At 38.1% G+C, this 12,855-nt stretch overlaps 2 protein-coding genes across 2 annotated transcripts in view; both read right to left on the reverse strand.

Moving 5' to 3' along the window:
* igsf9b (immunoglobulin superfamily, member 9b) overlaps positions 1 to 3,446 on the reverse strand; it is a 28,911-nt gene extending 25,465 nt beyond the window's left edge. The window contains exon 1 of the mRNA XM_029277175.2: positions 2,947 to 3,446. The gene's annotated coding sequence lies outside the window, so the exon portion shown is untranslated. The remainder of the gene's footprint in view (positions 1 to 2,946) is intronic.
* Positions 3,447 to 6,806: 3,360 nt separating this feature from the next.
* tmem230b (transmembrane protein 230b) lies at positions 6,807 to 8,349 on the reverse strand. The gene is made up of 3 exons (XM_020633028.3): positions 8,022 to 8,349; positions 7,320 to 7,442; positions 6,807 to 7,214 (listed from the first exon to the last, which is right to left on the reverse strand). Exons 1-3 carry the CDS (start codon positions 8,115 to 8,117, stop codon positions 7,074 to 7,076), a joined length of 360 nt encoding a protein of 119 aa, XP_020488684.1. The 5' UTR covers positions 8,118 to 8,349; the 3' UTR covers positions 6,807 to 7,073.
* Between the last annotated feature and the right edge of the window lie 4,506 nt (positions 8,350 to 12,855).

Raw genomic sequence — 12,855 nt, forward strand, 5'->3', positions numbered from 1 at the left:
CCAGACTAATCCTGCCCTTCTGCTCCGGGTGTTAATAGTGTAATCAAATTAGGGCTCAAATTGGAGAGGCGAATCAAGGACGCTCTCTTAACAGACTGTGTAGTCAATCAATCACTGGTGAATCAAATAACTAAAAATCTGGATTATTGTGTGTGCAGGAACTCCACCAATGTTAATGGAATAACACAGCTGTTTAGTTTATTAGCTCTGGATCAAATAGGTTGTGTTGTCCATATTTTGTGGAGACTACAAACAAGTTACTATATAACAATTCATTTATACATCTCTGATGTAGAAGCTGTTTTTCTTATCTCAGCTGATTAACAACACATTTAATAATGGAGGTCTACAATGTTGGCAACAATTTCATCAGAAGTTAAACCATCGTTCCCGGGATGTGGGAATCTCTATTACCCTCAAGAAAAATCTAATTTCATCAGATAATAAGCAATGGGGTGTTTTTAGAATCCGTTTTTAGAAGGTTGTTCCTGACGTCAAAGCAAGAGAAGCTGATTTCAAGTTGTCAGCTGCAACAACTGGTTAACTCTCCTGACACACCTCTGACTTAATTAATCAGAAATATACTCTAAATTGCCCAAAGTTAAGGGGCACTTCATAATGGGTTTCATTGTGCACTTTTGACCTTACGAGTGTGAGTGTGTTTGTTATCCCTAAGCAACACCCAAAGTGATGTTAGCGACAGATACGGGCCTGATAAGAAGAAGCATTACTCTTCTGGTAATCCTTGGTAATCCTGACAGAGGCTGTAGTCTCGGTGCTAAACAGCCTGTGGCAGGAACCACAGGTGTTACTCATGCAAAAACTTTCACAGGTCAACACAGCGATCTCTCAAAGAGATAGAAAACACCGCCAATCTGCCCACAGCAAAGATTTTTAAAACTAGTACATGCGAACCAAAGTTACTGGGTTGTAAATCATCAATTCAACCTTGACTGGTTGAACAACAAAGCGATCAATTCATAGATTTTGACCCTGGCAGAGCAACCCAATTTAGTGTCTGTATTGACATTTACTAAGCTAAAGGAAACGAACTGCATTGGCACACGCTCAGCACGGGAGTGAAGCCCTGGTCTCGTGACGGGGAAAGCCTACTGTATATGGATTAACACAGTGATGGCTGGTAACCTACAGTAACACATGGTGCTGCTACAGGATTTAACAGTACTGACTTATGTGCAATGTTTGAATGTCTTGTGTTTACTCCAAGAAAACTTGGATGGCACTTCTTTTTCAAAAAGTAGACCGATTTTGTTTGTGTCACAACATGGTATTATTTCACATCTCAGGGGTCTCTAGGAAGTGGACTGACATTAGTCCTGTAAAAGCAAAGCAGCTAACATCCTTGTTGTAAGTCTTGAGTCTTTGTCCTTTCCTGGCCCTTCAGCAGCAGGTCAGTCCCATAAAGCTACTTTTAAGACTAGACAGCCTAGCCTTAACCCTAGGACGAGAGCCCATGATGGTCAAAAGACAAAAGGTCAAAAACCCAAGAGCTGAAGTGAACTGTTGAAGCATCACACTGGACTGTTTCTCATTTCTTCACTCCACCTGTTACCACAGGTTAATTAATGCTACACTGCATGGCCTGCAAACTTTATAAATTCCTTTACAAGTTCCTTTTTCTAATCTCACCAAGCTCGGGCTTGACACATGAGCTTCATTGACATGTATTTTCTATAGATGCTGAAAGGCTTTATGTTAACCACAAGCAACACAACAATTTGTAGTAACCACTTTTAACTCATGAATCATTTTTGTTTAAAACAATCAATTTCCTCCTCCCTGACACTCTGCCTACAGGCCACTATATCCTGCATGGTGTTTTTATTGGTGCAGTATACTTTAGTATACTAGTAGTATTAAGGCTGGCTAAATATTCAAACACGTTGGATTTCACTTAGTAAAGGAAACCGGAGCTTGTGACTGACATTCACAGCTAGATTGTGTGTTAAAATGGAAGGAAAATGCTTCTTTATCACAGCCGTCACCTTGTAAATAATTCAAAAGCAGAGACTGATTTAAAAATAAGTGTTTGCAATGAGAACTATATTTGAAGCGATTTCTGTTTACTACGATGTAATGTAGGAAAATAACACATTATCATCTTCTTTTAAAATATCAACTAAAACCTACAAGCTGATTAACGAAGGAGGCTTAAATTTATGAAAGTAAACAGTGTCCCAATAGTCTTATTGCCCCACACAAGGGATTACAGGCATCAGGAGTGATGTTTGCCTCTGTGCACCTCGTTTAACCATACCAGTAATAAGAGGCACAACAAAAACAAAGGAAGGGACGCACCAGGCTATGGCAAAGGGAGTATATCATGTAAAAGGCACAACACGGCTGCAGTGCTCTGTGCAAAAATAGCTCAAATTAAGTTCTGCCCAGCACACTGCACCATGTGGAGCAGCAGGCAAAAACACAGTCTGATACATTTAAAACACACACCAAGCCCCAAGCTCTTTATCTGCACCCCTGCAGTGAATTTAATGCTCCGTCCTCCATATCAACATACAGACCTGCTGTCAAAAAAAAAAGGAAAACAGGTGCATCTTTTGTCTGACTCAGTGAGTCTCATATCAGCTGAGAGGAGGAGCTCTGATTGATAAAAACACATAATGTAAGAAATAAATAAATAAAACCGAGTATTATAACTGACTATTTTTTCTCACTTGTTTAATCCCAGTGCAGGGTTCACTTTTGGGTCATTACAAGGTGCTAAACATATTCATTACGGTTTTATTTTTTAAAAAAGCATTCAGATTACAAGTGGAGAACGTGATATACTAAACATAAACAAAGGCGCCATATCGCAATTTGCCATTGTTGCCTACTACTACAGTTCATTTAGCAGAGAAACTATATTCATGGCATCAATAATAAAGGAATAAGATGGGATGCTTCGGGTCTATCTGCACTCCTTACCTTGCTTGAGGCACTTTTTCACTTGAAGCCGATGGTATAATCTTTCAATCCATTGATGCTCTTCATTGAGACTCAAGACGCAGAGTAAGGTGTTCCCGTCCCTTTTCTTCAGGGATAAAGATGATTAAAAAAAAGGGCGATTTGTCAAATGAAAACAAGAAAGAGTTGGATAAAAGGCAGGTGGTCACATTTTTTTGTCTGCAGCCAACGCGTGGATCACAAGAAAATGTAAAAAAACATCATATAAATCCATGGTTATTAGACTTAATAACAAAATTCAATAAAATCCATTAACCCGGGACACCTTCACGAGTCCGACTTCAGCCCATTTAACGTCCATTTAAACTTTCCTCGCCTCGACTTTTATGTCCGCAATGGTCTCTGTCCCAAAAAAGTAGCTTTAATCAGAGGTGTGAGTTTATCATTAACTTCATAAATATGTAGAGAATGCTCTTGGTCAACGCAGTGCTCATGTATCACCAGAGAAGCGCAAGTTTCATCAGAAAGGGAGCACACACTGCACGTTTGGCTCCAGACCTGCTGTTGATACTCTCTCTGTGTCCCTCCTCCCTTATTATCATTCCCTCCTCCCCCCCCTACTACTGTTCATACTACCGTCACTTTACACAGAGAGCAGCCACTACACTTCTGCTTCCACCTTTCAAAATAAGAGTCCCTCTGAAAATTAGAAAGGGTCCATATAGAGCAGGGACGGGCAACTTTGGTCACAACAAGGGCCACATTCATTCAATTCTCACTGCCAGGGGGCCAAATTGTAGTATACAAAAAACGATTACAGTCAATTATGTCTCAAATTTAACTCATCATATACCAGTGATCAAATATTATTATGGACATATTTCTGGTTTTCATGATTTCATGGCAGATTTTGTCATGTTTTCTTCATGTTTCCAATTAATTGATGTGTAGAAATTGACCTGAGGGCCACGTTGAGGGTTGATGGGGGCCACATGTGGCCCCCGGGCCGCCAGTTGCCCACCCCTGATATAGAGTCACTGTAAGAGGTGTATATTACAGCTGCGGCAAAACGTCTGTAAAAAGATTTGTAAGAACGTTTTACTAATCCTTCAATAGTTTACATCATTTGTTAAGGACACATATTAGCTCCTGCATCTCAAATATAAGAATTGAATGGTTAACCTCTGATTTAAAAAGGCTTATAATACTTGTTACATCATAACATTTCTCATGAATGGGTGGGACAAAAAAAATCTAATCAATTTAACTTTGCTCTGCAAAATTTTTACATTCTTTTACAGAATCTCTTTTTGACTATGTTAGTCACCAAATCACCAATAATTGCAAACTGACCAAAAATGTATTTATAAGGGCTATTGCGCTTAGATATAATTAAAAAGGTACCAGGTGTAGATTAAAAATTATAAGTGTTTAATTATGGTTTAATGAGTACTGTTATTAGTCATTCAAAGTAAACTCAATAATTGTATTTCTAACATAGATGCATTTTCTGCTATGAACATTTTAAATACAATATACGCATAAGCTCTATCGCCTCACAGGCTATTACAACATAAATGAAATGTATTTTTACAACATCCAGTAAAACTCTTTGTAAGTATCTACTTTAAAACACCCCTGACTTTATTGAGCAGTATAATCAGAATATCTGACAAAGTTAAATAGCACTTCATAATGGGTTCATTGTATGACAAATCTGGTATTAAAAACTTGAGCCAATAAAATAGTGTTCAAAGGATGTTGGGGCTGAAGTGTACAATGAGAAGAAAAGCGCTTTTACTTTGAAGGTCAGATGATCGAGTCTCCGTCTGTCTACGTGTAACTTGATGCTGCTGGTACTTTAGCGCCTCAGACAAAAGCGCCTTTTCGTGGGAAAGACTTGAGAATCATAACAAAAGGCAGACGAACACCAAAAGGAAAATGGTTATCCAGAGAGCTGTTCGGTACAGCATTCACCAAATGTACAACAGAAACCCCCTCCCAGTATGTCAAATATAAATAATTTAATTTAACTACTGAAACAAGATCCAACCTTTCAAATATGCTTCAGCCTGTCTGACATGAAAATAAAAACTTAAATACACTTTATACATATACAGCTTATTGTACCTTACTGTAAAGTCAACATTCAAAGTAACATTAAAGTTTTATTTAACATACAAAAAAATATATAGGAACAAACGATATACAGTTGAAGCATTTGGTTTGTAAAAGGTGTAAAGGTGGGCCATGTGACCTTTGACATGCGCAGCTGCATAAATTAAGCTAGCCAGAGCCAGCAATTGTTCCCTTCATAAACCTTTATTTTAATTATACATGTGTTAGGATAGAGCTAAGCTAGCTTTTAACCTACCTTTAATACTTTATTAACAAACATTTTAATCTCAGTGATATATCGTTAACATTGCGCTAGTGTTAGTCCAGTTTGAACTTATTCATTTTTTTACTTCTTGTTTGAATATTTATTTTTGAAGACAGTTAACAAAAACGTGTATTTGTCTCTTTTTTTTCCCCGAGTAATCTGAATGACTCACCCAAATGTTAAAAAAAAGATAGTTTTATTAAGAGTGTTTTAAAAGAGAGAGAAAGATTTTAATTGTCTTACCTATTAAAGACTTGGCGTTGTCCTCCTAAAACGAGATAAAAGTAAGATAAAGATGTCATATCTACTTTCTTATCTGATGGTCGTGTGGTCGGTTAGTTAGTCGTCATTTGGAGAGGGGGACACATTGATATCTTATTACACTTTGAAACAACCAATCCTGATCCTGAACAGTATGACCACCTGGGGGTGTTTCAGTTCAGCAAGGGTTAATGTCAGAGTGCATTTAGTTACAGTATTATACATCTTGTTCAGGGGGAATTCTTCAAAAGACTCTTTTTATTAGCTTACAATGAGTTTGCCTTTATTACTTGTTGTGAACTGGCATTTTATAAAGTAAAATTATATATATATATTGTGGACAATTTATCTTTAATTACCTACTAGTGTACATCTTAGCAAACAAAATCTCTTTGAGCTAAGCGATATACAACCCTACTCACTGCTTCTGCTATTGATTAATAATAACTAAAACAAAGGGTTATCAAAGACATTGCCAAGGTATAAAAATTGCAACATTTTGTGCTAAATTGCTACTGTAATAAAAATAAAGACACCAGGAACCAAAAAAGTCAGTCTGTCATTTCTACTGATTTTGTCTGATTTTAATTGTGGGTTGCTCCTGAAAGAGCATGAAGCTCTGGAGAAAAAAAATCAGTGCTGACATTTGGCATTATATCTGTTATTGCTAAAACTAGGTGAGTGGTTACTGATTTAGCAGACACATTTACTAGCAAGAAGAACAAAAGATTGATACATAGATTGTTCATTATTCCTACTAACTCAGCTGTTCGGAGGGGAGAGGAATCCTTGCTCGGAGTGTTTTCCATTTTCCTGCATTGGAAATGGAGGGGGTAGCTTTGCATTTCACTAGCACACTTTGAAATTCTGTTGAAATTGACAAGTTGATGTCACTGGTTAAAAGGATGGAAGCTTTTTGACGCAGGTTAACATGATGTCACATCTAAATTGCGTGTGCACCTCCCTGTTTGACAATGTTTACTCTCGCAGGCGAGGTGCACCATATGGAGATCAAAGGATTGGAATTAATCACATAAAATCCTCAGCGAAAGAACGACGGCACAGTGAGGAAGAATTAAATGGAGGGTGAATGCATCAGTGTTATACAGTATACTGATCATAACGCCAACAAACTATTAATAACCTTTTTATATGATCTGCTATCTACCAAAAACATGTGTGGTCTGACTGAGTAAAGATAATCTAAACAATTAAAAATCATAGAATACAAATAAGAGAATCTTATATCTGCATTTTAATTAATTGATCAAGCTATCAAAGCAAATGTACAAATCAAAGTCTGAAATAAATTCACTTAATAACATCAGGTAGGCATCACTATCAACACATTATCTGTAACCCTGAACATACTTAAAAAATCCTTCAGATTTGGTTTAAAGCAATTCACAGAATCTATTCAATCCATTGTTTTAAATATCCATGTCTGCAATTTCGAACAGGCTAGTTATAACGACTTCATGTAAGAACAGGAAGACTGTGGCTATCAGTCATCAAAGTCTGGGATGTCATCATAGGAGTAGCCATGGTAGCCTTTTGATGCATAGTAAGCTATCCGTAGGTGGTAAATTCCAGGCAGGAAGACAAGGATCCCGATGATTAGGACAGGAACCGTTCGGTCTGAGTGCTGAAAAAGACACAACATGAGGGTTATACCATGTACCATTGCATGACATCAATGTTAATGAAGTAAATGTACTGGTCATACTGTTTCAAATACTGTTAAACTTACTGTGACTCCAAAGTATCCAGCCAGGAGAAGGGCGCCAATGATGATTAACAGAGAGCCGATTAAAAAGAGGACTGTTGCTAGTGCTATGGCTTTGTATGGGACTTTGGGCGGGGGCTTTTTGAACTGCAGGGGAGGAGAAATATTTGATTAGAAAACCTTTTCTCAAGTCACAGCAGGCTTTCTATTGCAATGCTTGCACTTGAAGTTCTTGAAGAAAATTAAAGGTCATGACAAGAAAGTTGACTCTCAGAGCCACGAAACTCCCACCTCACATTAATGTAAGTGAAGACGTAAATGTGTTTGCTTTACACTGTAACGCATCCCTTGGTATAACCCTCATTATGTCATGGGTCATCTCGACTTAATTTGTGTTTGTTCTGAATTGTTCTGATGTAACTCAAACCTAGTAGTTTAAATGTTGCCTATAGCTGAATATCCTGTAAAAAAGGGTATAGGAATAAGAAGCTTAACCTTCAGCCTACACCTTTTCAAATGGCTCCATCTCTCAATGTATTTTATTTGTAATGAAGATGACAGTTCAGTGTAGTTTTTGTGGGGGTCAATTTTATATTCTACCACTACTGAGTTTGCTTTCTTTCCCCCACAACTAGAACCAACCCTCTTCCAATTCAGACAATTTTAACATAATAAAAAAACATTTCGTAGGCTGTGCATTGAGCCTATTATGGGTTTCCTTCTTACCTGTAAGTCAATGTAGCCGTCATCATCACTGGCTAACCTAGAATACCTGACTTTGTTGTTGGGGCTGTCGTTTGATACAACGCTGCGAGCTGGCATCTTATTCAGCTACTACTAGTTAGTTTTCAGAGAAGAAGAAGTACTATTACCACGGCTACAGAAGCATTATCCACACAGCAGACATATAACCGATCATTTACAGCAGAAAAACACTAAACTATTTCTCCAGATAAGACGCAGGACCGTTTCTTTCCCCTCATAAACAAGTTTTGAGAAGAGATTACAGCGAGGTGATGTCGTCTAATGTGGAGCTTCCGTGTTTTCGTCTGGGCGTGCACTGCGCTTGCGCACAGCGACTCAACAGTCTCGTACGCCTATACCATAGACTGTAAATATTACAGGTATATATTACCTATACTTTCGGTAGGCTAGTTTGTATGAAAACAAATAATAATGCAACGTTAATGCAGATTGCACGATACATTAAAGTTGTTAAAATGACTTTACATGCTTACATTGTTGTTCCGAGTTGTGAGCTGCACCGCTGCGTGTTCACCGCCAGAGGGCCCTGCTGAATCGTTTTATAGTGAAACGATAAGGCGACTGTAACTGTGATATTTCAGTGTCGAGATTCATTTCTTTCTGTGGATATTTATATCATGCGCTGTTCCTTTAGACTAGCTTTACGATCACACTGTGTTCTCACGAGATACATTTCTGTCTGGGCTTGCAAATCTTTGTATTCATTAGTGTGAGTAACACAAGATGATCTATACAGACAAACTTCCTCTGAAGGCTATTTTTAGCCTGAGCTGCAATCTTCTACATCACACACATATTGCCGATTTTAATAAACAGAAAATACGAGAAGGGCAGAGTCACTTGATGAAGATTGCATTTAATTATTTCTTAAGAAACTAAACAAATATGAGTAAGATTTTATGATTACCATCATCAATCACATCCACGTGCAGCTGTTTGTGAATGCCACGTTGTCTCTTCCAGATATTATCATCACTCTGTTCATGTACAACAATAACCTGGCCTGTGAATGACTTACAATGAAATAGACAAAGTACACAACTAAACATTTGCTGACATGCCCCCTGAATTAGTCACTAATGATGTGTTAGTGTGTGTAATGTCTTTTTTCCCCACTTTTTCCCAGTTATTATTGTCCCAGTTCCCTGCTGGTCAGTTAAGTTAGGGCTGTTGCATAGACAAATACAGTCTCTCCTGTAAAATCCTGCCTGACCCTGAAGCTGTACAACATGGATCACTATGATTCAGGTTTCTCAGGCAGAGCCGTGTATCATATCCACTCAACATTTCTCAAAATACACCACTACTTGCATGAGCAATCAAAATAAAGTAAATACCTATTATTAAGAGATTGTACTGGCAGAATCCATAATATGTTATTGTTGCTCTTAAAGTACCTGGTAGAAAACGAGTCTCAAGAGATCATTAGTACACTCAGCGACCTTGACTGCAAGTCTCATTGTTGTAGTTTAAGGCTGTGCTGCTGCTCTCTGGGGGGATAAAAGCCCTGAAATCATCTGTTTTTCAGTCTCACATTCTGGTTTTGTTTTTCCTGCATGTAATATGAATCACCCTGCATTATGCTCCACTGTATGCTCTCTCTTCTTGTTTAATATTCTGATGCATATTCACAAATAGATCCAAGCCTCTACAAGACATAATCTCCATGAAACAACCTGGACACATCTTTGTTTCATCGGGGATTACACATCTGCATTTTTTCCTTTTTAGTGGCCACTCAAAGTGCTTCAGTCTTGCAAATCTGCCATGCACAAGTGTGGAGTGCATTTGACTCCTACATAATGGCCCGTTCTCCTCTCTTTTCCAGGACAAAACCATCTGATAATCTGATTGTTTAGACATTGTGTATGTACAGTATGTGCATGTTGCTGCCTTAGTTGTTCTTGTTACAGGCAGTAACTGAGGATAACTGTTGCCCTTTACTTTATTAATGAAGCCTGTTTCCTTACACATATTTCTCTGTGATGTGTGACTAAAAGTTGGCTGCACTCATTAGCCGGCTCCCACATTGCGCCACCAAGTGCATATGGCCTTTGTAAATCAAATACTTTCTTCTTATCTACCCTGTCTCCTTTCAATCAAGGTTACTGCACAAGTCTCAAATCCTCCCTCAGTCTTTACTTTAGAATTATGGAATTTTAATTTTTACTGTTTCAGCTTTAGTGGATCAATCTTATTTAAATTCATAAATTTAAAATGAATTGGCTCACAACAGGACCAGCTATGGAGTAATCCATCTGTAAGGGATCCTGCTGCACTATTGTTTGTTGTCAGACATGGCTGTCCTCATATCTCTCTTGAGTTGCTGAAGTACATTGGATTTTAGGGATTAAAAGGGGATTTTCCTGTTAACTATCAGTGCATTGTCCTCCACAATGCAAATAACAACGCTGTTCGTGTGACATCTGGAGCTGTGATTTATTAATCAGATGATAGGCAAGGCTGTCACCGGTCAGAGGGGGGGCAGAGTGTGTTGTCATTTTAGATAATCCCTGCCTCTAGACCATAATGCCTGCACCGAAGAGCATCACAACAGCTGAGCACATGGAGCCCTCAGGATGTATTTAAGTATTTTTGCGTGTGAATATGTGTGTGTGTGTTTGTAATTCAACAAGGTTGGAAGACAGCAGCAGTCCCTCCATAACCCCTGGGTATGAGACTGAACAGTAAGAGAGCAGCATTTAGGCCATAATTAGAGTCCTGCTCAGAGTGGAGTTCTGTCTGTGGAGATAATTAGGTCTGTCTTCATTAAAGCAATTGCAGATAGCACCCTGACTGGAGCCCAATAAAACGCCAGGCCATTATACCACTTGAACAACATGCAGCCTCCCTGCTCAGCCTTTTTACTCTTTAACCCTACAGGTTTTAGCAATGATCGAATGTGGGGGAGCTGATGAGCAACAAGCTTATGAAAATGTTCAAATAAGCCTGTACAGACTGATTTGATTCCTATATATTTAGGCTCACCCAGCCACATGTGGACGCAGTGGATGAATGAGGTGTTTCATGACTTGTCTACATTTATTCACAGATATTGAACTCATGATGAATAGTAATATGTATGTAGGATGTGTGCATGGGTAAGCAAGCTTTCACTGTTTTTATAATTAGACCCGGTACCGCCATAGCTCTGTAAAAAAAAAAGAAGCAATGTCTGTCAGATGGTCAATCCTGCACTCAGTCCATACTGAAATATCTCAACGACAACTGGATTGACTGCTTTGAAATTTGTGATGGTCCCCAGACTATGAATCCCCCTTTGTTATTTTCATTATGCTGTCTACAGTCAGTCAAAGTTTACACTTAAATCTGGGAAATGTTTCTGCAACTCCAGGATTGATTGGCAAAAAAATAGCTGTAGGTATTCACATTTCAAAGCTAAATGAAACTTTAACATCGCTTGACCTTTTCTCTAGCCCCATCAATATGTTGGTGCATGGGGGTTTGAGAAAAGGTAGGAAATCTTTTAAACTGGATTGTTAATAAGTTTGGTACAGACATTCATGTTCCCCCTTCAGGATGAACAGAATCAGATCATGTAGGTCCTGTAATTCTGTCTGTTGCTGCTTCTAAATTAAGTATTTTTCCCCTCTTTAATCTGCATTGCAGGTTCAAGCTCAGATCAGCTTTATTTTTGAGCGTGGGTGGACAGCTGACTGGTGAAAGATAATATTTGAGGAGCTTCATAAAGGAATGGCTGACTCTGTTAACATTATTTTTTGTTATTAACTCAGTTTTTTCCTACAATGTTTGATGGGAATAAACACAGTTTGAGTGGCTTTGAGAATTTGAGCACAACATAACACATAAACTCAGTGCTTCCAATTTTACTTGGTATTGAAAATGGAGAGCAATTTAACTAAATTTTCTTCTGAAGATATATTTCATTTGACTGTTATTCTCACAGATCAGAGTCCTGTAACATTATTTCCTGCTTGCGTTTAACAGTTCTGATGATTGAAATCCTTTTTAAAAAATGTTTTTGGTAAATTCAGAAGCAAGAGGTTCAGAAGAAATCTCTTGATATGCAATTAAGGTGAATGTCATTGTAAATGCCAACATTAGTTTGAATGCTTGGCTGAGGTTAGTTGCCTCTATGATGGCAATATGTCTTCCAGAGCAGAGGTATTGATTTCAATGTCTTTCAAACTCAGCAGCCTTCCTCACTGCATGGGCGGACCAGACAGGTAATTGCTTTTCGAAACAGGTCTTACATGATAGACCCTCATTATTCTTGTATTTTATTAAAGTGTCAGATTGATTCACTTGCTTGGTTTTAATGCAAACACAATTATATAATAATTGATGTGCTGTTAATGAAACTAAAGTTATTTAGAAAGTTGCCTGTCAGCGTCACTGCAAATCAATCCTGCATGCACAATAATGACATTGAAACATTTTTGCTGCTTAAAATGTCTTTAGAATTAGAATTTTGACTTTTTCTTTGATAAAATAATTCATTATGTAGAAAAATAAAAACATCTATTGATGTAAACCTTGCTTTTTGCTGATGGGATTGTGGTTTTACTGAGTTCAGCAGTGTGCTTGTGATTTTGCTTTAGACATGACAAGGTAGATTTGTCCTCAAGCAGGAAGAAAGACACAGAGCATTGCCTAATCAATAGGACGGATGATCATCGATTGATTACAGGAGCTGGACTTTAAACAGTCAAATGTTGAGTTCAAGATGCACTCAACACTTCTCACTGTGAACAAGCAGCATCCCTGTGGTACAGTGTTCACAGCTGGGCTTGGAAAAAGACTTGGAAAAAAA

Source organism: Labrus bergylta, chromosome 2 (genome assembly GCF_963930695.1).
Source record: "Labrus bergylta chromosome 2, fLabBer1.1, whole genome shotgun sequence".
Classification (NCBI taxonomy): Eukaryota; Metazoa; Chordata; class Actinopteri; order Labriformes; family Labridae; genus Labrus; species Labrus bergylta.